The 25,888-nt window shown below is 33.8% G+C and overlaps 1 protein-coding gene across 1 annotated transcript in view; it reads right to left on the minus strand.

Annotated features, from left to right (window-relative positions):
* Window positions 1-25,888, minus strand: part of LOC145242776 (uncharacterized) — a 50,604-nt gene that overhangs the window by 15,976 nt on the left and 8,740 nt on the right. Inside the window, exon 2 of the mRNA XM_080105913.1 lies at window positions 21,883-22,873. Within this exon, the coding sequence (XP_079962039.1) occupies window positions 21,883-22,620 (738 nt within the window). The 5' untranslated portion in view covers window positions 22,621-22,873. The remainder of the gene's footprint in view (window positions 1-21,882; window positions 22,874-25,888) is intronic.

A 25,888-nucleotide genomic window follows, 5' to 3' on the forward strand; every position in this document is an offset into this window, starting at 1 on the left:
TTAGAAAATAATAGAAATATTATTTTTTTAAAAACAGTGTTTACAAAATGCCTGCGTGCGTTCATGCAGCCATTTTTTTTTTTTTTTACGTACGAAATAAATTGAATTTTACGAGTTAATTTTTTTTAATTTTTAAACTTTCAAACTCCTTGGCCTAACGTTCACAGGAAACATGAGTTGGAACAATTACATTGAAGGCATTGCCAGGGCCGCTGCAAGAAAGGTGGGCTCTCTCTACCGTGCTAGAAAACTACTAACACCCGAAAGTATCCTGTACCTCTATAAGGCCACCATTCGCCCATGTATGGAGTATTGCTGCCACATCTGGGCTGGTGCATCTGCTACTAGTCTCTCGCTCCTTGACAAGGTTCAAAAGAGAGTCGCAAACCTGATAGGCCCTGAACTGGCATCTAAGCTTCAGCCTCTGTCCCATCGACGAAATGTTGCCTCCCTCTGCCTTTTCTACAAGTATTTTAGTGGTGAATGCTCTGACGAACTGCAATCACTTGTGCCCCCACGACGTGAGCACCCTCGACAAACCCGACAGGCTGCTAAATCCCACCCCCACACTGTAGAGATCCCTAGATGTAAAAGATCTTTTTACTCCAATAGTTTCTTCCCCAGAACCGCTAGACTATGGAATTCCATTCCAGGTCCCTGCTTCCCCAACAGTACTGACGTGCAGAAGTTCAAGTGTAACGTGAACCGACACCTTGCTGCCCAAATCCCTACATAGTACCCCAGTAGTTGTTGCCCCTGACAGTAGCCCCCTACACCAAAGTGGCAATTTGCCTTGTTTGGGGTGAAAATGTAATAAAAAAAAAAAAATAAATAAATAAAAAAATTTTTTTTTTTTAAATCTATCCGAATTTTTCTATTGGTTCAATTTTTACGATATTTTCAAGATCAGTGTGAAATTTTATGCTCTTTCCAATAAACCGAATAATATAATATTTTAGACAAACGTTTTTTTTTTTTTTAAATTCACCTCCTTTCATTTTAAAATCTCTATTAAAAAGTAAATAATTGATTTACGCACCAAAGTTTTGTATATGACAAATTGAAAATAAAAGATCAATAAATAAAATATTCTAATTTAAAAAGAAAAGAAAAAAGAAGTGCTTTTTTTTTAATTTACCTGTAAAGTCGAAAGTATAAAACCTTTTTTTTTTTTTTTAAAACACGTTGATTTTTTTTTTTTTTTTTTGAAGTGAAAGCTCATGTGGTGCTTACATAATCAAGTAAATATCGGATGCTGACGACAATTTTTTCTGTTTCATTTAATGTTTTCTTTTTTTTTTTTTAGATATAAAAAAATTCACTCGATAAAGTAGAAATAAAATATATCATTTAAAATCTCATATATTTCATTAAGAGAATAATAATAAAAAAAATCAGCAGAGTGGGTTTGTTTTTAAATGGCAAAAACTATTAAGTGAATGTGTTCAGTTTTCAAGTACAGTGGCCCCAAAATACTAATTTTGGTTTACAGCACGCAATAGAAAGAGAAATTAATTGTGACGCTTAGTGCCACCGAAGATTCAACGTGAAAAAAATCAGATATTTGTCTCCCTTTATTTCAAATGTGGAGCACATTTGATCGCACGTTCTTTTAAATACTTGCTTAAAAAAGTATTTTATTTAAAAAGGACATGGAATATAAAATATAAATATGGATAAATTCTTAACAATGAAGAATGGAAGTACCCATTGATTAGTATTTTTTATAGGTAAGTGATTTTTTGGAATTTATATATATTTTTTATAATCGATATAAGTAAAAGTTTGTTGATTTTCTTTAAATCTTTTTTAAAGAAAACCGATTTTAAAAAACAAATATTGCATAATTTGCTATTAAACCTGTTTTTTTTTAAATTTGGTCTTTGCTCCTTTAATTGAAAAAAAAAATTAGGGTTTGAATAATATTTTTCAAGTAGTTATGAGCTTCGAAAGATAGTAAGTTGAATTATTAAATTTCTTATCACGTCATTTTTTATGGCCGCTTCTGATACACCTAGCGAAGAGTATTATAGCAAGCGAAGGCCGACCTAGATCCAGGTGCATCCAGCAAATAGCACACAGATGCCAACTGTGAACCTGAAGATCTGAGGCAGCTGATGGAAGACAGGAAACTCTGGAGAGGAAGAATCACATTGGTTCGGGCAAGGAGCCCGTCCTGATGATGATGATGATGATGATGATGATGATGATGATGATGATGATGATGATGATGATGGTGATGATGATGATGATGATGATGATGAGGAGGAGGAGGAGGAGGAGGAGGAGGAGGAGGATGGCAAGAGACTTTAATACATTTAAGGTAACTTGAGTAAGTTAATCAAAAGATTTTGCCGACTAACCTTAAGACACTAACGATTAAATGAAAACTTTCCCATTGAAGAAAAAAGAAGTCCTTTTTCAAAAGAAAAAAAGAACTGTAAAAAAAAATACTTTATAGAAGAAACTTTTTGGAATGAAACAGGAAAAGGGAATGAAAACGGAAGGACTCTGAAGAAACATTTATGAAGGTCTACTTTGTATATTGAATTTTAATCGTAAGTTTCTTTACAGCCAATATTATATTTTTTATTGTCATATTTTATAACTATTAATTTTTTTTTTTTTATTTAACAATTAGACGAATTCACATTTTTCCATAATATCACTGGAGGCGACTATTCTTTTTAAAACCATTGTCTTGTCATTATACTCTTGTTTATGTACGTTTATTTTCTCATATTGTTAATGTGGTTGATTTTTCAGCCATGCTTTGGGAAACAAAAGCGCTTGGCATTTTATCACCTTTTAATAAAATTTAGACTTTAATTTATTTCTGGGTTTATTTTTATTTGATCCTTCTGTATTGTTTCTGTTGTGTTTCTCATTTTTACTAGAATTTAATGCACAGGATGGCACAATGCAAGAGAATAGATCATTAGTTGCTAATGTTTTTTGTAGGAAACCCTAGCCATGCATGCACTCCAAAATATGTCTGCAGCCTCACAAGTTTTAGTTTTTGTGGTGTTTTTATTTCTTTTTTCAACCCAAACAAGGCATATTGCTGTTATATTACAAAACTGAGCGTATGCAAAGCAAGAAAGAGACAAATGAAAGATTAAGTTTAAATGTTTTATTTAAGGTTTAAACGATCGAGAAACGAACTGTTTAGTGTGTCAGGATAATTTTGTGGGTGGCGGCGGTAGTGGCATGTTGGTATGAATGCTGGTCAGGAATGTGGCTTAACACGTGCGACGATCCTTAATAGCTGGTGTCGCTACCAAGGGATTGGTGAGCGGTGGTGATCTGGCGGTGGCGGAACAGGGGTAATCTTCAGGGCTTGTATCAGAATCACGAGTGAGATGGCGACAGTGCGACGATGCTGGTTGTGTGTAGTAAGTTCAGCATCTGGTGTCGTTGGCAAGGGGTTAACTGCTACTGGCTGCTGACGGAGCGAAGTTCACAGCTTGCCACACAAACGCCGATCTGCTCGTCTGATTGGTGTATGTATACATGTGTTATATCGATTTCAAACTAAGAAAGTTGTGAATGTAATCTAGTTGGTGTTGTACTGTTGCAGTGTTTTGTGAAATAATTATTCGTGTTTATATGCTGCCAGAATTGCATTTGCTGTGATGTTTGTGTTTTGTATTTTGGTTTTTCTTTTGATGTACGGCTTTAACTGGTGGTTTACTTTGTTGGAGTGAGATGCGAGTTATTCTGTTGTTGTGTATGCATGAAAAAATGGGATTTGATGTTGTCAGGTGTATTTAATGCGTTCATTTGCGTTGTATCGACGAACAGGCTTTGTCTTAGCATCGCCATTTTTGTCGCCACTGCTGCTCCTGCTGGTTTCTGGTTTATTCATGTAAATATGGAGAGATATGCGATACAACATTACTATTTGGAAAATAAGGGGCTACTATTTAGGATCGTGTCTAACAGGGAAATTGAGCAGCAAGATGTCTGTTCACATTATATTTAAACTTCAGCAAGTTATTACAGCTAAGGGAACAGGAAACAGAATGGAATTTTAAATTCTAGCAGTCTGAGAGAAGAAACTATTAGAGTTGAAGGCTTTCCAGCATCTAAGGACCTCTACAGTGCAAGGATCTTCATAAATGGAATTCAAGACTTCACATTCAACCACTTGCTGTTCTCAGTTTTCGTGATTATTTTCTATTACTAGTTGTAGACTGCATAAGTAAAGGGCGATCATTCAAATGAAGTAAGCCACCTGTTTCACACCAAGATAGTCTTTATATCAGTGGCGGCTCGTGCCTAAGATTATTGGGGGTGCTGTTTTAAAAAAATACCTATTGTTTTAATATTATGTAAAAATAAAACAAACATAAAAAACATAATTTATACGTATGCACACGTATAAAAATACAATAACTTAAAGGAATCCTAAATAGATGTAAATATTTTAAATATGTTCCTTATTACATTCATTTGAAAGTAAACTCCATTCTTCTTGTTTTAATTTGTGAGAAAAGATTGATAATTTTCTCCTTAACTTCTGAATGACTGCTGAAGAACTTTTTTTTAATTGAAAACACTGCAAGTGCATTTTTCGCAACCCATGATGTTCCTTAGAAAAGTTTTATTCTTTTCAGAGTTGAAAAACGACGTTCTGCCTCTGATGTAGTCATGGGAATTGTCAAGATAATTTTTATGAGTTTTGTGATTTCACTAAGAACATTGTTTAAATTGTTTTCCAAAATAAATTTCAGGAGATCAATTACTTTGCAATACTCATGGATATCTGACCTACTATAAAATATTTCTAGCTCAGTTTCAAACTTTTCTTTGTCAATCATGGGATATGCTTCAGTTGTCAAGGATATCTTTTCTGTAGGTAGTTTTTTCTTAAAACTAGCAAAGCTTATCTTGTAAAACAATTTAGTAAGTATTAAATGTTTAGTTGAAGAATATCTGTCCGTTATATCAACAGATATATAGATATATAGTCACACAGTATTTGGTGTTTCTTATCTCTAAAATAGCAGTTTTTAAATTTGTTATGTATTCATTGAATTTATATATGCTAATTTCCCGAGAAATAATTTCAACATGAGACATAATTTTATGAAATAGCTCAAACCAAAATATGAAATTTTCATCGTTCAAATATTTCAAAATTCCTGTCGCTTCTGCAACGGTCTCATCTACATATGCCGTTGACTGAATTTCAGTGACATTTTTTTAATGCTTGAACATTTTCATGAACTCTATTTATGTATGTTAAAATTCCACCTTGTGGCGGATGGATGTAGAATGCTTACATCCAGATGCTTCTTGAAAAATGGACAGACGCTGTCTGTGGTGACTGGTGATCTAGAAAAGAAAGTCGGAATAGCCAAAATGTTAGAGATGAATATTCTAGCATTTCGTGTAATGCTTGCTGCATTCCTCATTATTAAATTAAGTTGATGATGCGCATAACAGTGAGTGAAATGGGCATTACTATAAACTGCTTTTATTTTCACCTGAACATCAGCTTTTTTGTCTTTCATGACAATTGCATCATTTTCTTAATTTCAACTTTATCATGGAGAGACAGCTGTGAAAACTTAATCTGTTTAAGTTCATTTACCGTCGCAGAAGTTATTTCTTGGGGATGCAAGGAGCCCCTGGTTAAATTCTTTTTATATCAATTGTGTTGGAAAAGGTAGGTAGTCTATTAGTAGAATATCAATGAGGGTAGAAGGAATACAATGTTTACGTGATTCTCTTTTTGTGATTCAATTGAACCGGAAGTTCTAACTTAGTTGAATCATACTTTTATAACTTTTAGGTAGGAGGCACCGCCAAAACTGAGGGGGGGGGCAGGTAAGTACTTTTTGACGGACCGTCTTTTTAAAAATCTACCAAAAATCAGGTAATTATCCGATCAATACGAAATTTTCAGCGATTATTAAGAGAAGAATGAACTTTATAACAGTGTATGTATTTTTCATAAACGATATATATATATATATATATATATATATATATATATATATATATATATATTTGCTTACAAAACCCCTCCTTGTTTTGAGGGGGTACAAATATGCTTAAAATAATCATCTGAAACTGAACACAACATATTGTGTTGTTGTAAGGGACAGAATTGTAGATTAAAAAAAAAACTTGTTTGCATACCTTATTTTGATGTCTGAATATCAGAACTTCGATTGTGTTTAATTATCCCGCTTTTGAGTTTTGAAGTGTGAAATTCGGTGAATATGTTAAGTAAAATAATTAATTTAAGTTAAGCAAACCAAAAATTTTTTTTTTAATATTTATACAAAAAAAAAAAAAAGCCATTTAAAAATCTTTGATAAATAAATTAACAATTTTTTTTAGCGAGCCGAATAATGCATGACCATTATTAAACAGGGCATGCTTTGAAGAATCGATACAAAAAAAAATCGATAAATATTATGTCCTTTGTGTTAAAAATAGCATCATTTTTTCGATCCCGTTTGAAAACGTTTGCTGCCTTTCGACTACGGTGGATCAAACGCGCTGAAATAATTTTTTTTTATTCTGCTTTAAATTGCCGCCCCCCCCCATTTTGGAGAGCCTGGCCCCCACACACATGCACATTAAAAACCAAACTCATACAAATGGTCACCCATCTGGTACTGGCCAGCCTCAGCGTTAATAATACATTGAAATTTTCGTCACTGAAAAGTAAGTTTTCTTTTGGCCTGTTTGGTCTTCCATAGTTTGCTTTTTATCAAATACAAACGTAAACATTGTCGATCTAGACTCTAGATCGACGCGAAGTAACTGGTTGCCTATATGAATAAGTGGAATTATTTGAAATCCAGGTACTTATATTATAATATTTTTGCATATTCTCATAGAAAATCATCCTAAATCTTAGTTAGACAACAAATAGATTAATTATTTCAAAAACCTTTTTTTTTTTTTTAAATATTTATGTACGTTTTTGTGCAAGACAAAAAATGTCAATTGTTAACTTTTTGGGAAAATTTAACATTTAAAATTTAATTAAAAATAGTAGAAATAGTTTTACATTATTCTGTTTTCTATATGATAAAATTCAGGGTTTTATCTTTCTGGAAAAAAAAAGTTACTCAGAAATAATGGATTTTAATAAATGTAATTTCGTTTTAAAAAACAACAACAACTTGATTTTTCGGCCATTTTTGGCGGTGCCTACAGGTCACAGATTTTTATTAACGAAAAAAGTTTTATTATTTAAAAACGGTTTAATTCATAAAAAGCTTGTTGTTAATTAAAAATACGCGTATAACAAAATAAGCTTGTCATTAAAATTGCTTTTTTTAATACAAATATTTTTAACTTTGCCATTATAAGCCGTCGAAAAAGGGTTTGTAGCGTCTACCCCGGAACTAATTCTGACAGTGACATTGAACATTCATCGTTTCCGGAGAGCTCCAAAAAAAGACAAAAAAAGCTGTGGCGCTAAATTCGAGGAGTCTCTCGCTCTCTTTTTGCTCGCGAACACCAGAGGAGTAAGACGCGTTACTGCCACGCTCTGTCGCTCGTGCGTGACACACCCTGTGCTGGTTCCAATGGTGAAACCACACAAAAAAAAGAAAAGCATTCTTCTTATCTATTCACTCCGCTCCTTACCCGAACGGCTTTTCTAAAGAAAATTAATTTATCGTTTCTTTCCAACTTAACGCCAAAAACATTTGACCAGTCGGGAAGGATTTCTTCTTCTTTTTTTTCGGACTCAAAATAAACACGAGTGTGATACACCAGGGCAAATAAATTTACACCTCTTATAACAAGCCAAGTCTGATTATTTCTTTTTAATTAATTTTTCTAAATATTTGTTTTCTTATTAATGTTTTTGAAAAATTAATTTTAAGTGAGCTGTTTGTTGTTTTGGCCAGCGAGCATCTCGCATCAGGTTAATATGCAAAAACATTTTAATTAGAAAACGCTATTTTAAATTGTGTACGGAGTAATAACAAAAATATACAAATATATTTCTTTTAAACTTTGCAGATTAAATAAAATTTTACGGGCTTTTTCCGCAGGCAAACAAACGAAAAACATATTTTAAATACATTTTAATTACAATTTTTTAATAATTTATTTTTTCATAAAAACAAAATCTTTGAAATTTACTTGCCTGCAAACGATGGTAAAGTTAGGAGTTTACCATTTAAAAATGGTTTTATTGGATAACAGTTTTATTTAAAATTTAAAAATGTGTGTTTATAACAAAAATTGTAAATAAAATATAGAATAAAAAGTTTACATGTTTGCTTTTTATCAAAAAATGAGCAAACAAAAATTTTTAAAGATACATAATTTCATTTACAAATCTTTTTACAACTTTTTATATAAAAATAAAAACAAACTTTGCTATTTATTGGGCTTATCATATATATATATATATATATATATATATATATATATATATATATATATATATATATATATATATATATATATATATATATATATATATATATATATATATATATATATATATATATATATATATATATATATATATATATATATATATATATATATATATATATATATATATATATATATCCATCCATCCAATAGCGTAATGGTTAGGAGCCTTGACTGCCGTACAAACGGTCGGGTTTCAATCCTGGCTTGAGGTAGTTGCCTGTCTAGCCGCACTGATGAGCTGTGAAACAGCGAAACAGTACTGTATGTGGATGACTATATATATATATATATGTATGGGGGGTGTATATATGTGTGTGTGTGGATATATATATGTGTGTATATATATGTGTGCATATATATGCGTGTATATATATATGAGTATATATATGTGTGTATATATATGTATCGTGTGTGTGTGCATATATATATGTGTGTGTATATATATGTGTGTGTACATATACATATGTGTATATATAGATGTGTGTATATATATATGTATATATGAAGAATAAACCATGTATAAATATATATACACAAAAATAACTACCCAGATATGTATATATATATATTTATATATACATCAGTTAAAAACATTTCTAACTAAAATGTATTTTAAAAATAAAATTTTCTTCACTTTTCTATAGAAAAAAATTTAAATATTTTTTATTCTGTAAAGTGTAACTACTACAAAATAACTACTTCTACTACAAAATAAATAGATTTCAAACTACTTGAAAACACAAACAAAATAAGTCATTTAGGTAAAAAATAAAATAAAATAACATTAGTCACATTGGTAGCTTCAAGGCTAAAAAGCTGGAACACTTTTAATTAAAAAAAAAGTTTGGCATATTGTATATTTTTGTCTGCTTAAATCGCATTTTAAAGTGTGGGGATTTTTTTTAATGTGGAGATTTTATTTACAAGAACACGTTACACTTTTTAATAATAATAAAAAGAAAACATTTGTAAACAAGCCTCTTAAAAAAAAAAAAAAGCGAAAACGCGCAAACTCCGCATTTCACGAGCGTTTGGAACTGCGAAAACTACAGCTCCAAATTGGCTCATATTGGCCGTCTAGATCGGGCATGCGCAAAAGCGAACAACTAAGAATGTGTACCTGTGAATTTCGCAGCTCCAAGCAAAGTTTTACTTTTACGCTTATATGAGTATGGAGACAGTTATCGATATTAAGCTTCAGGATTATATATATATATATATAATTATTAATATGATAGATCATCACATAGAAAGAAAAAATAAACATATTCTTTTTATCGTGTATCGATAATATTGAGTAGAAATGACTTGGGGGTGCTGCTGCTGCAGTTCCACAACTCCAGGCACGAGCCGCCACTGCTTTATATAAAAAGATTTATCATATTTGGTAGTGATTGTTGTTATTGTTGATTGAAAGCAAGTCAATCATCTGTATAGAGCTCATGAAGATTGTGCCTAAAGATTGTCTGGTCTGTTTGAAGTCCTCGTTGTAAGTTACAGTTATTTGTTATGCTGCAAGATCGCAGGGTTTTACTGCTGAGATTGAGGTACAGCAGTAGCATTTGAAATCTTGAATTCCACTCGAGAAGAAATATCAAGAAATAGACCTGCACCTGCGCCTGCAAGGTCTTGTTTCATCATATCATCAAATGCCAAAGAAAGCTTCCATGTTGTTGATTGAGAGCAAGTCAGTCATCTGTATTATAAGAAAATGCTACTTACCTTCAATGGTCTCTGGTCTGGGGAGACGGATGCAAAAGCGCTTTCTCCTTTGTGATTGTTTTTTTATATCAATGGTAATGATGTGATCTTGGATCATGTTATAAAATGGCTTATTTTTCACAAACTTGTTAGCCCCCCCCCCCTTTCTCTTTACGTTTGGTTCCTACCCTCACGGTAGTTATTCTATTTTAACAATTTGATTTGTGGCATTTACTAACATTTAAGAGACTTCAAGGACTAATACCTTGGCTGCAACAAACGGCAATTTGTTGCAAGAGATATTTAGGGAGTTGAGTTAATGCTTTTCGGGCACTCCCTAATAAAATAAATATTTCAACACAAGCTACTGAATAAACGAGCAAACAACTTCGTAAAACTTCACAAGGAAAAGGTTTATTGAAGCAAGGGTAAGATGCCAAAAAGATATATCTAGGATAGAACTCGTCTGCCTTTGCCCGGTAGTTATTCCCAAGTGGGAATCGTCGATACTGGTCTAGGCAGAGAGAGAGAGAGAGAGAGAGAGAGAGAGAGAGAGAGAGAGTGAGGAAACAGGTCCACTCTCTTTGACGTCGTGCTGGAAAAGGGCAGAGTTTTTCTCGTCTGGGACGGAAGCAGTTATAGTTCCTTAAGGGGTAAGGAAGATCCCTGCGCTATGCCTCTGATTGGTCAGTATGTGCCATATCGCACAGTCAGGGGAGGCACTGACGCACAAGAAAAGAGTTCTATTTGTTTCTGCTACAGATATCCAAAAAATAAAGTAAGACGATTTTTCTCTTTCTCTCTCTGCCAGTTGCCATTGACGTGTCTAGAATAATTACTTGAATTTAGACCTAAGTCCTTTGATTGTACTTTTCGTAGCGTCCTAGCAAAGATCCGCTACAGTGTAGAGCTCATGGAGATTGTGCCTAAAAATTGTCTGGTCTGTTTGAAGTCCTCGTTGTTAGTCACAGTTATTTGTTATGCTGCAAGATCGCGGGGTTTAACTGCTGTGATTGAGACACAGCAGTTGTATTTGAAGTCTTATATTCCACTCGAGAAGAAATATCAAGAAATAGACCTGTAACTGCAAGGTCTTGTTTCATCATGCTATCAAATGCCAAAGAAAGCTTATTATTATTATCTTCCAGGAAAACAACGTTTGTATATATTGAATATGAGTCGAGGGTGAATGTTGTGACAAGCATTTCTTAATATAGGAAAATCTTTCTTTCTTTTCTAACTTAACTGCCGATCAATACTGAATGCATCACCTGTTGAAGCCATGGAAACAATGCACAGAACACACAAAGGAATGGTGATAAGGCAACATTGTCACTCCATTAATTTGGGGTCCACATTTGACATGCTCAGGGGCAGAAACAACCAAAGGATGACATCTCCTGATACCGATTCCTCCTGGACTTTCACTAGAGCCCTGTTAGCCAGTTTGTGACCCAATACTGCTTGTGACTAAACATATCCACCATTGGTGGCCTGCCAAGAAAAAGTTCCAGACAGCACACCATTGACATTACTATATTGCCATTGCTTCTACTATGGTTAAGAAGGGTTGGACTTGAGCAAGGAGGGGATCACTGGTGGCAACATGTATATGCAACACAGGCTTTGTTTCACTATTCAAAGCCTCTAGCCATCCTTACAGTCATCTAGTGATGTTTTTCCTGCTTTATTTTGATTTGAACTGACGAGTATAACATCCACCATCAACGAGTACTCACTCATCAATTCTAAAAACATTTATAGAATGACATGTACATCTTTTAATCATCCAAGCAAGGCATGAAGCCATTTGATGTAAGGAGTTAAAACTCTTGACAGTTTAAGTGTTAGTTAAAAGTGGTTGTAGTACTTTTCAACTGTCCCATTTAGAATGCGGCATAATCATGCTGACACTGGTTCATCCAAAATTAAGCAATATGGAGCCTGGTCAGTATCAGATGGGTAAACATTTGAGAATGCTAAGATGCTGTATGACATCTTCCCATGACTGGGATATATATGCGGCTGGGAACTGCTTTTAAATTCGATATTCCCTTTAAACTTCCTGCTATGGAGGAAGTCAGCATAGCTCGAACAGAGTCTTATGACACACTAGGTATAACCATTTTATTTTTGTTTATTTTGAGTGTTGCTTTCTCGCAAAGGAAAGGAAAGAAAAAACAATGTTTTCATAGTTAGTTAGAAGCAAAGGCGATTAGACATCTAAAGCCACCAAATAAAGGTTTTGTAAAGGTTATCAATTCTACTGACCTAAAAATGTCAAATTCAATGAAACATCATTTCTGTGTAAAGAACAACAAATTAACAACAAAATTTTGTTACTTATGTTGGATAATGATTACATCATCTAGTCTTGATTTTAACAAGAGTTGAACTAAGTACAGGTAGAAGTGAGATGAAGTTTATGAAAGAAACCAGTTCCTATGAAAACTATCAGGAAGAGATGACCGGTAAGGTTAGGTTAAATAGGTCCAAATAGAGGAAAAACAAAGGGACATGAGTCGACATGATGCATGACGTCATGAATATTGAGGTCGACAAAAAAAAAACCCAAAGGTTTCAGATAAGTTTGTTGATGCAACACTGCATGAGACAGATTGCCAATAATGCACTTTGATAATCGTCAAGTGATATGGCCCCAAAGATCTCTATTTGCTGTGTCCATTCATTCATTCATTCATAATAAGATAGTTAACTAATTAGTTACAAGAATACTAATCTCTCCCTCTCACCTTCTCTCTCTCTCTCTCTCTCTCTCTCTCTCTCTCTCTCTCTCTCTCTCTCTCTCTCTAGCTATTTCTCTCCAAAATAAATTTAAAACTAATGCCTAACAAACGTCTGAGTTTTCTTTTTCTGTACACGTTAAAAAGTTTTGTCTAGCTCCATTGATGACGAATCACAGTTATTCTCATAGTTCATTATAATTATATGGCAGTTTTGTAACTCTAGTTTTCCTTATTTTGTCCTTTAGTCCTCACGTTCCAAGAGTGATGTTTCTGACAAAGAAGGAAGAATTGCTGTTTTCTAGTTCAGAATCTATTCCATCTAATATTTATCATTGGCAAGTTTTTAACTTTGAAGTACTATTTAATTTTAACGCCTTACCTCAAATGGCTTTATGCCTTCATGCCTTGTTTGGGGCGATTTATATATAAAAAAAAATCCCCATGAAAGATCATCTTTATTGCAATTTAATCCTTACCATTCAATATTAGAATTTACAAATAATCGTTTTTAATTTGAGATCATTTGATAATTATCTGAAGATATTTTTTACCAAAATAAAAAATTAATAAAATAATCTGTGTTTGTGTTTACCGTGACTATGTGACTTACATATTACTTCTTTTATTTACTATTAATCTATTATTCATGGAAGTCTAAAATGCATATGGATAAATTAATAAATCAGCTGTCAACAATTAAGATTCTGCCCATTTCAAATTGAAATTATTCCAGAATCAAATATTACGTCATAAACAAAATTAACCTGGAGTAAAAATTAGATCTGATATTCAGAATGTTTTATTAGAGAGAGGTGATGTTTGATCGACACAGCTGGTGTTCCATGATATAGAATACTGTTTTGTTTTTAAATCTCCATGGTAAACAATGGATGATCTCTACAATAATAAGACTAGCGTAAATTCTTGGAAGCAAATTAATTTAGTTACTGCAACAATTCATAAGCAAAGAAATTTTACAACAAAGAACACACGATTAAACTTTTTTGTTAGTTTTAAAAGTTTAATACTCCCAAGAATTGGTTTACTTTAGGCAGCCGCATAACTCTCATTTCTCTTATTTTGTCCTTTAATCCTCACATTTCAGAGGCGATATTTCTGGCAAAGAGAGAAGAATTGCTGTTTTCTGGGAAAGTATCTATTCCATCTAACATTTATTATTGGCAAGCTATTAATCTTGAAGTATTTTTATTTCTTTTTTAGCTCCTTATCCTGTATAGCCAGGGTATATATAATCAATGTATACACTGAGTCATGTTGTATAGTATAGCCATGGGATATATTACAGTTCGTATTTACATGAAGGTATCATATTTTATAAGAAGAATATAGATGATAAGATGCTTTATACCTTTTCTTTCTCCAGGAATTCTTCTGTCTTCACTACTGGGCTCTGTGATAAAACATGCAAAGACCAACACCATAACCGATTGAGATACCTGTTTTTTGTTCTTTTGTGAAACCACAGAACAACACTTTTTTAAAATATGAATTTATTTCAGCTGTCTCAGTGGTCTTCACAAGGAGTTTGCATTATGTCTCTACATGCTTGTTCCTTCCAGCCCTGCTTCCTGGCTTTGCAGCATGTCTGCTTACTTTTGTGACCAAACTCAAACTCTCAATCTAATCGTTTTGACCTCTTGACCTGTTGGTTCTGTTACGTCATCACCAAATGCACACGTCTCCTAACATATGACCTCTGTCACGTATGCAACTGAAGTTGAAGGTCATTTTGTTTATTTTTAACTTAGCTAATTTATGTAAACATCTTCAACTAGAACTCATTGTTAAACAATAAATAACTTCCAATACAAACTATTTTAACAATATCATTGGATAGATAGTATTATGAATCGTAATAAAAAATAATAAAAAGACATTCATGAAATACAAATGAACAATGAAACAATGGGTTCGATACATCTTGCTGAAACAGAAAGATTGGGGAGACTTTCAAACCCCGGAAAATGTACAATAGACGAACGAACAACACATGAAAGTAATGAAGACAAACACCAGTGATAACGTTTCAAACTTAATTTTATTATAAAAATTAACCTATTGTGAGGGTGGGGAATGAGATTAAGTAAAAATTTAAAAAAACAAATTACGAGGGTGTGGAAGGGGTATCTTAATCTACTATCTGAAAATACCGACAAGAAATCTATCAATATAAAAAAAATACACCAATACAAACAAACAAACAAACAAACAAACAAACAAACAAACAAAACAATAGCAAAATGAACTCGCCAACTTAATATACAAGAGAAGTATGCAGAGAGAGGGGACTTACTTTTCTTTCGTTTCATTTTGGGCAGTTTAAAACATATTTGTAAAGTTCGCCATTTTCTCGTCATTTTATGGTCAGCATTATCTCTTTTTGTTTTGATTATTCTTTGCTGTATATCTTTTTTGTGTGCCATGTCCCTTGTGTTCGCAGAGTCGACATTCTATATTTTGACGACCTTGGTTCATTCTCCTTTCTCTGTCGTTGTTCGGTGGAAATTTTTCCACGTCTGCCCTGCTCAGTGGGTCAGCCGAGTGTGTCTCTTTAAGAATGTTTCTTTTCCTCTCCCTCTCATCTTCGTACTTTTCTTATCCTTCTTTTTCTTTTTTCTTTTCCTCTCCCTCTCATCTTCGTACTTTTCTTATCCTTCTTTTTCTTTTGTTTGTTTGCTTGGTAACTAACAGGAGTCAGAAAGTGTGTCACTGACCGGGTGACCCGGTCACCTCGCTCTCATCTGCTGAACGTTTTTCTCTCCTCTTTTTCTTCTACACTCTTTCTCTTTCTTCTATACTCTCTCTTTTGCTTCCATGTTCATTTTGCCTTCACAACAAAAAACAACAACATATTTTTGGTCGGCTTAAAACTAAATTACATCAGGTTGCTTCATGCCTTGTCTGGAGTGATTCCCATAATATATATATATATATATATATATATATATATATATATATATATATATATGTGTGTGTGTGTGTGTGTGTGTTAAATGAAGGCTTTTGCGTGTTTATTATTTATTTATTTATTCAATTAATCGTTTACTTTACTAATCGTTTACTTTTTACTTTTACGGGTACTTTTACTAAGGGTACTTTTAAGAGTCTGTGTTCTTACATATATGGGTGTGTGTATGCTCTTACATATGTTACGTGTAGTTCACTGTTATATGTGTGTGTGGGTGTGTTCTTATCCTTAACCCATTTCTTGCCTTGAAAGGTCTCGAGACATGTATGTGCAAATAACATAATGCATACATACCTGCTTCCCTTGGCCAGCGGATGATATCTTCTTGGACGCTGGTCTGCCATCTCATTGGGAAGTGATCACTGCAGACAGATGCATCGATAAATAATAAGATGGATTTGAAGCTTCAATCTTTTATTAAAGGCAAGCCTATCATCTTGAACCCTGGTTGTCGGAGAGCTGGATCTCCGATCTGCATTCCACTGCTGCCTAAACCACTCTCAGCCCATGTGGTCGTCAACCGGAAGCCTATGACCACAATTCCCGTGTCACCCCTAATTTCCGGTGCATTCTGTCTAGGTTGATACCTGTCAAACCTAACCTTTTGTGACCCTGCCAACTCGCTGATGGGAAATCAAAATATGCTTATATAACTTTCTATTTCTAAAACTACCTATATAGCAATTAAACTGGGATTCCCAATACTACATATATATATATATATATATATATATATATATATATATATATATATATATATATATATATAATTATTTACTATAATAATTATTAAATACCTACAAAAAAAAAAAAATTTCTTGTCTTTTTCTGTCATATTTTCCTTCTCTGTCCTGCTCCAACCAAGTCTACCGACCTGCTCCACAAACCCCAAAACCTCAATCATGACAAATCTCCAAAAAAAGAAACACGAATAAACCTAGAACCCCATCCACCAACGTAGACCCCTACTACCAGATCTCCTTCTCCAACATCAGGAGTCTACTTTCCAACCTTCCAGAGATTGAAACACAATTACAGGAGACGAAACCGGACATATTCTTTCTAAGTGAAACTGGCATAGGGCCAACCACTTCTCTAGACGAATTCATAATACTCCAATTTAACATCTAAATATGACCCCCAAGATCGCCATGGGCATGGAATATGTGCCTACATCAAAGATGGCTTTCCATGTGGTAGGGATATCTCCAGAGAAGACCCTAATTTACCTTATATTGCTTTCGAGTTGCACTAGCTTACACCACTGCATTTATATTTGCCCTCTATCGCCCTCACAACAGTGGGGTTACTATCTTTAAGAGCATATCTGAGAAAATTGACCACATCCTGTCTGCTCATCCTTCGGCTAACATTCACATTTGCGGTGACTTCAATGTCCATAATGTGGAATGGCTGACCCACTCAAATAAAACCGATGACGAGGGGAGGTTTTGTCATGATTTTGCCATTGCCTATGACCTCACTCAGATTGTTCACAAACCCACCCGTGTGCCCAATACAGCCAGTCAATATGCAAGCCTTCTAGACCTTTTCCTCACAACTTCCTCTGAGCTGTGTTCATGTTCCGTTCTATCTCCCCTGGGATCCTCCGACCACTCTGTTGTAGCAGTTAAGATAAAAATGAAATGTAATAAGTCCTCAGACGTACCTCTCCACCGTACTGTATATCGATACTCTATGGCTGACTGGGATAGCTTCCGTACAATCCTATCTGACCTACCTCTGCATTCCATGTTTAAAAAGGATGTGTCCTCTATAGTATCAGACCTGACCGAATGGTTAATTGTAGGCATAGACCGATTCATACCATCCAAAAAATGCCAACAAAAACCTAACAGCCAGCCATAGTTCTCCCCTGAATGTGCTGCTGCCATCGCGCACAGAAATCACTTTTTCCATAGCTACCAACATAATAGATGTACTGAGACCAAAGCTGCTTTCAGGACTGCCAGCAACCACTGTAAAAGAGTAATAAAACATGCAAGAGAGCTATATGCCCAGTCTGTTAAATCCAAAGTAGCTGAGCAGCGGCTTGGTTCCCACCAGTTCTGGCAAATAGCAAACAGGATCCTGAACAGAAGCGTGCGTTCTATCCCAACTATCATCAATGGACCTGAGGTCATCTCGTCAGCATCAGACAAGGCCAAACTATTTGCCAAGAACTTTGCAGCTAATTCTACCCTATGCGACAATGACCATCAACTCCCTGTATTTCCTCCTATAACAGACATGCTATGCAACATACAAATATCTGTGCATGAGGTTGCCAAGCTAATCAAGAACCTTGATTCCTGTAAAGCAACTGGCCCTGATGGCATTCCAGTTATAGTGCTGAAAAATCTCCAACCAGAACTTTCCCCCATACTTACAAAACTGTTTAAGCGTTGCCTTAAAGAGAAGTGCTTTCCAACACTCTAGAAAACCTCATCAGTATTCCCTGTATTTAAGAATTCAGGTGAAACATCATCTCCCTCTCAGTACAGACCAATAAGTCTCCTGTGTGTCATGAGTAAGATGTTGGAATCCATATTAAATAAAGAAGTAGTCAACTACCTCAACAGAAACAACCTTCTTAGTGACACACAATATGGTTTCCGCTCTGCAAGATCTACAGCAGATGTGCTAACCGTTATATCTCATAGGATTAGTGAATCTCTTGACAAGGGTTTCCTTTCCAGGGCAATTGCTCTTGACATATCAAAGGCCTTCGATAAGCTATGGCATAAGGGTCTACTTCACAAGATTTCCAGCTATGGTATCATTGGAAATGTTTTCTCAATTATTAAATCGTTTCTCTCCGATAGGTTCATAAGAGTAGTGGTTGATGGGCAGAAATCAGAGGCCCACAGTATTAATGCTGGAGTTCCCCAGGGGTCCATCCTGGGCCCAACTCCCTTCCTGATCTACATCAATGATCTCCCAAAACACATACTTAAATCATTCGTTGACATCTATGGCAACATATCAAAGGCCGTAGATGACAAAGTTCTCTCTAATTCTCTCTCCTCTGATCTTGAGTGCGTGGGACAATGGAGGAAGAGGTGGCTGGTTATTTTTAATGCATCCAAAACCAAGCTTCTATCTTCAACGCTCTGATCCCCATCTGGCATCAATTGAAATGGATGGCTCTCGTCTTGGGGAGTTTCCATGTTTTGACAAGCTTCTGGGTTGGACCTTTACTCCTGATCTGAAATTGAACACCTACATCAAATCTGTTGCCAGGGACGCTGGGAAAATGGTGGGATCCTTCTACCACTCCAGAAGATATCTCACTACTGATGCAATTCTCTATCTGTATAAAAGCCAAGTACGTCCAAGGATGGAGAACTGCTGCCACATCTGGACAGGAGCTGCTAAAAGCAGCCTATCCTGCCTTGATGGAGTACAAAATAGACTTTGTGGTTTAGTGGGGGATGCCCTTTTCTCTTCCCTGCAGCTTCTCTCCCACAGAAGAGATGTTGCGAACCTGTCTTTGTTTTATCGTTATTTCCATGGCAGGTGCTCATCTGAGCTCCAATCCCTTGTCCCCCCTTGCCAATCTTTCATGAGAAACACCCGTCTGGCTGAAACTACTGTCAATAATTTTCCCCACTCTTTATCTGTGCCTAAATCCAAACGTAGATTCCATGAGCAAAGCTTCTTTCTTAGAACTGCATGCCAGTGGAACTCTCTGCTGCTTGCCTGTTTCCCACCTTACTACAACTTGGACGTCTTCAAGTCCAACATAAACAAACTCCTGACAAACTGCCCCCTTATGTAAGACACTCTATCAAAACCCCCAATACTAATGATTACTACAATACTATCTCATTGATTACTGTACACGCAATAACCCTTACCTTATCCCTGAGTGGCCTTCGGGCCTTGATAAGTGATGACCTCCATGTAAAAAAAAAAAATTAAACTGGGATTCCCAATACTACATCTATATATATATATATATATATATATATATATATATATATATAGATAGATAGATAGATAGATAGATAGATGTAGTATTGGGAATCCCAGCTTAATATATATATATATATTCAATCATGCAATCTTTAGCGAGTAAAAAACTACTGGACAAATCCATTTTAAGCAACATCTCTTCTATTGGGAGGAAGCTACAGAATAGAGATTATCTCCTACTATATTATGAAATCGAGTACTTACATCACCACGAGGGCAGAATTAGACACAATGTTGGTTTTCAATGTTAAACTAAGTGATATTTCTTTCATTTATGTAAATATCATTAAGTTGACAATTATTTTTATGAAAGAGCCTATTTGTAAAAAATTTTAATTGTTACTGTAAAAACTTCAAACTCTCATTTCTACTTAGTTTGACAAATATTTTAATGGTAAGAAAAATGTGAAGACATTATGAAGTAATAAAATATGCTAATTTATAATTAAAGCATATTTTATTGAAATAGTCTCATGTATTATTATTAGAAAAAAATCACAGGCGTAAAAATGTGAAAACAAAATTTGTCTCGGAAGATTTTTTTAATCCACAAACTCATTTTGGCTATTATTTAAGCCTGAGGCTGGCTGAATGATATAATAAATTTGAATCAGTTAATCACACTCTTTTACAGTAATTGTGTTTGTTTGTTTTTTTTAATTTTCTTTGAAGATTATAATGCTGGATATGGGGCAGCCAAACCAGCTGTCAACATTCCCCTGGTTTTTATTGAAACCAGCCGAGAGCTCTTTTTAGTATCCTCGTTGTTCCCTTAAGTGCAATTGTCTGGATCTCTTCTGCACTTGTGTCACCAGAAATATGAGTTAGGTAGGACTTCAGTTTCTTCTTCATAAGCCTTGTGGCACCTATAATAACTGATATGATTGAAATCTTCCTAAGATTCCAGTTTCTTTTCATGTTTATTTAGATTCCATTTCACAGAAAAACATTTTCCACAAATTGCAGTTTCCTTATAAAGTCATACTTTTTCTAATGGTTTTATTTTTAGATAATGACTTGTTGAGTCGTATGTTATGTTTTAGAAAGATTGGACAATCATTAGCTTTTCAAAAGGATGATTTTCCCTCCATAAAATGAGTAGTCTCCCAATTTCCACACATCAAAAAGATCTTCAAGTTTTTTTCAGAGAGATGTAGCAATAGCCAGATATGTGGTTTGTTAAAATAGGGTTAGCATAGTAATTACCACATAAGGTTTAAACTAAGTGGAATTTTCTAGTTAAAAGTCGACTGTCTAACCTATCATTCAGAACATCTGTTTACGTTTCTTTTTACTGCTATCTGACATCAACAATCCTTTGAGATGAATAATTTGTGTATTTATTTATTTTTGGGCTATTATTCTCATCTTCATTGTTGTTGTTTCACTACGTTTTGGCTAACTCATCCTCTGGCCTTCTTCAGGTGATTAACTCATCCTCTGGCCTTCTTCAGGTGATTAACTCATCCTCTGGCCTTCTTCGGGTGATTAACTCATCCTCTGGCCTTCTTCGGGTGATTAACTCATCCTCTGGCCTTCTTCAGGAATGTCGAGTATTGTAACTGTATCCCCAGTAATCACTGCCTTCCATAGTTGTTGTTGTCTCACTACGTTTTGGCCAACTAAAGCAGCCTGCTTTGGGTAGGATTGATGCCCACCTGGAACTGTAAAGATTCAACGCCTCTATCCACTGTGCCATAGGCCCTGAAGGGCGATCAAGATTGAATCTTTTGTTTCATAAATTCCACTGTTGGGTCCATACTGAATGGTCTTCCACTGTTGGGTCCATACCGAATGGTCTTCCACTATCAGGTCCCTACCGAATGGTCTTCCACTGTTGGGTCCATACCGAATGGTAGTATACATTATTTTTTATTAGAATCCTTTGAGATGACTAATTTGTGTATTTATTTATCTGCGGACTGTTTTCCTCCTCTTCATAGTTGTTGTACAACAACTATGAATAAGAATTGGTTCTTTTTTATTATTTAGACTTATGACTTGTTGAGTGATGTGCTATACTTTAGAAAGATCGGTCAGTCATTGAATATGAATCTTAAGATGTTTCTTGAGGTTGCATTTCACAGAAAAACATTTTCCACAAATTTGACAAGAAAATGGTTTTTCTCCTGTGTGAGTTTTCATGTGAGTTTTAATGTTATGACTCAGAGAAAAAGACTTATTACACACTTCACAATGAAATGGAGTTTCCCCGTTATGTTTCCGTACATGCTTCTCCAACGTAGCTGGTGAAGCAAAACCTTTAGAGCATATCTGACACTGATAGGGTGACTCACCAGTATGGATTATAACATGTGCAGTTAGATTATCTTTTCGAAGGAAGGATTTTCCACAGATTTCACATTCAAATACTTTCTCTCTTGTATGAGTTACCATGTGTCGCTTTAAATGGGCGCTTTGTGTAAAAGACTTTTTGCAGACCTCACACTGAAAAGGCGTCTCTCCACTATGGATCATCATGTGTTTTTTTAAACGAGAATTTAATGCAAAACACTTGTTGCATATTTCACACTGAAAAGGCGTTTCACCCGTGTGTGACGTCATATGGACTTTCAAGTTGCTCGCTATAGAGAACGATTTCTCACACACTTGACATTGAAAAGGTTTCTCTCCTGTATGCGATCGCATATGAACTTCAAAAGAATTTACATCGCCGATAGTTTTGCCACAAACCTGACAAGTTAAATGTAACTTTTTATGCTGTATCAAGTCCTCTTTGCTGGAAAAAGCTTGTGAGCATTTCTTACATTTAAAATTCATTTTCTTGAAACAGCATAAAAAATAAATAGTTTTTGCCTCAAATTTAAATTTGGCCTGTCTTCTACAATGGCTTAAAAAACAAATCCAAAAGTTTTATAGATCTATTGATGTTATAATATTCGTCATATCTAAACTTAGTTGTCTGTGATCTGATTTTCTTCTTGGTTCAGTAGATTCCCTTTTCCATAGATAGGATTGATCTTTGTTGCATAGACTGTACTTGTAGTATTATTTTTCTTCAGTATTATTCAATCTGAAAAGACAATAACAACAATAATGATGATAACAATGATAAATACAACTGCAATAACAGTAATTGTCAGAGCATTAGAAACACTGATAAAAAATATTCAGAAAAGACCAAAAGAAATTGGAATCGAAATAGTAATAGAAGCATTGGAATTAGTGGTGGGACGATTAATCGGAATCGGAATCGTTAATCATAAGAATCGTGTATTTTGGGAGGAATCGGAATCGCATCGTTAAAAAATACCTTAATTTTCCGATTCCTTCATTACGATTCTTTTAGTCTGATGTTGAAAAAAAGAAAAAAATTTCCTGATATTTCTAACCGCAAGAGAGAAATAAAAAAGAAACCAAAGAAATTCATTATTAACAGGGCAATGCTTAGTGCCCCTCCCTTACAAGGTTCATTCATTCAGATCTATTGTAATCAAAACTACAAAAGAGTTAACTTGAAAAGAAGTATGCAGGGCTCTACATTGCGAGTAAAAATAAAAAAACGCTTATCTTTTTGGCGATTGTTTTTTTTTTACTGATAAATCTTCTAATACTGAATGAAAATGCTTTTTCAACTTATATTTTCTTAAAATAAAACGAGCAAAGTCAAATTATTTAAACAGTAAAAGGTTTAATAGAACAATATACTTTTTTTTCTTTTTTTAAAAGGCTTTTGAAAGAAATATCTCTAAAATGAAATTGATCACATTGTATTATTTTGCAAAGTTTTGACAGTAGTCGGCTTCTTTTGAAGTTTCAAAAAAATCGACCCCATACCTATCTCTTCCAAACCTAAAGTTATTAAATAACCCCTTCATTAATTCAAGGGTAATTAATTCAATTCAGTCAAGTTTTTTTTTAAATTTCATTGAAATAAAATCCATTATTTTTTTTTTTTTTTTCTCCAGAAAGATAAAACCCTGAATTTGATTATATTAAAAGCAGAATAATATAATCTTTTTTCTAGAATTTTAAATTGAAAATTAAAAGTGTTTTGCGCAGTTTTTTGCCGAACGAAAAAGAAATTAATATATATATTTTTAAAAGGTTTTGTAATCAATTAATTTTTATGTCTAAATAATATTTACGATTAATTAAATAATTTCATTTTAAAAAGTATTTATAAATAGAATTTTACTTAAGACTTATAGTTTAGCAATATTGAACCGCATCAACCATGTGTGAATTGAACACAGTCAACCAAAAAAAAAAATTCAAAAGAAAATGCATATTTGCATTTCATTATGTAAACTTTTATACATTGGTTTCAAAAATTAAATTCTATAAGTTTTTTTTGTTAACTACCGGTTGGTACAATTTACCGCCCCATCCCTTTATATTTTTTTCTTTTTGTCTTTTTTAGCGGATTATTTTCAATTAATTATCAAAATAAGTGACTAGCTTTCAAACAAAATTTAATAGTAAATTATTTGTTTACAGATAAACTGAATTTTCTAATATGGCCCAAAGTAAAAAAAAAGTCTTGCATGGAAACTTTTTGAAGTTGATGAAGATGATGAGTTGAAAGCCATTTGCAAAGTCTGTCAAATTAAAATATCGCGAGGAATAAAACCATCTAACATGACCACAACCAAAATATTAAAACATTTAACTATGAAGCATCCAAATAAATTGGAGGAGCAAAATAAAAAAAAAGGAACAAAAAATTACCAACTAGTCACTCAGAGCAGTTTTATTAGTGAGGGTAGGGTCGAAATCGCAGTGTCTTTTTTTTTTTTTTTTTTTGCCTACGTCACCATCTAGGTGTCACCAATTTTTTTTAACCCTCCTTAACTTCAAAGAGTAAATACAATATATACAACTAAAAAAATAATTTTTAAAAATGCTGATTCTATTCATGAAAAATTCTTTTAACTAGAAATTAAAACTTAGGTAAAGATAGCTGACTGACAGCAACAGGAGCACTGGTTAACTACTGAACCATGTCGAAAGGTGTGGGGGGGAGGAAAAAAAGGAAATTAAATGATGATAATAAATTATGATAACCGTCTTTGAAAGGCACTAAACTCCTAAAATTTACTTCTTTAAAATTTTAGGCGGCACTCCCCTGCGATTTTAAAGCACTCTCTCTCTCCAAAAAAAAAAAAGAAAAAAAAAAGATTTAATTTTTAAGTTTGGGAAAGATATATTTATTATAACCGAATTCCTGTATGAAGACTGGATCTACTTTATTGGACGTTAATTTGTGAGATAAGTAATTTTTCAATGTTTAATATGTTTTTAAAGTTTCAATTATCAATTAAATTTTTTTAATTGCGTTTATTTTTCAATTTATTTTTAAAAAAAACAGGGTTATAAATGTATTTTTCAAGGTAACAAGCTTCGAAAGAAGTCTAATAAAAAAAAATCACTTAATTTTTAATTTCGACAACCCTGAGAATTTAATTATTAAAAAAATATTGAAATGTGACATTTTTTTATTTAACATTTCTATTAGTTCAATTAATTTTCTTTCAATAATTCATTTCACTCAACAAACTTCACCATTTTTTTTTTTTTAATCTTTTTCTGTAATTTTGGTAATTATGTTTGCTCAATTTTATCTAGTATTTCATTTGTTTTTTATAGTGGTATCGTTTTTATATGTGTTCCTTTGATATACCCTATTTCAAAATTAGTTTGGCTAAACTTATTCTTCACGTTAGAAACGTGTAAAAGCAATGAAAAAGTAAGAAAAAATAATAGGTGTTAACTACTCCTTGTGAATTATGGAGGTCTGAAGAACTGCCGTCACAAACACAACTATCAATAGCCAAACAAAAAATCGTTTTTGAAATTCCTTTAATTGTAACTTTTCGCTATACCTACCTTTTGGTATAAAACACAAAAACTTTCGATTAATGGTATTTCTCATATATGGTCATTAACTTTGGAAAGCCAATCTACAAAACCTTCATTATCTATATATTCTTGGGTCAATTCATTCAGAAAATACTTGGCATACTGTAATTTGGCTCATTCTTCCAGTGTTTTGCAATGGAAGGTCTTGGTGCATTTTTAGTGACTC

The sequence above is a fragment of the Euprymna scolopes genome, chromosome 21 (assembly GCF_053919585.1).
Source record: "Euprymna scolopes isolate OS-2025 chromosome 21, ASM5391958v1, whole genome shotgun sequence".
Lineage (NCBI taxonomy): Eukaryota > Metazoa > Mollusca > Cephalopoda > Sepiida > Sepiolidae > Euprymna > Euprymna scolopes.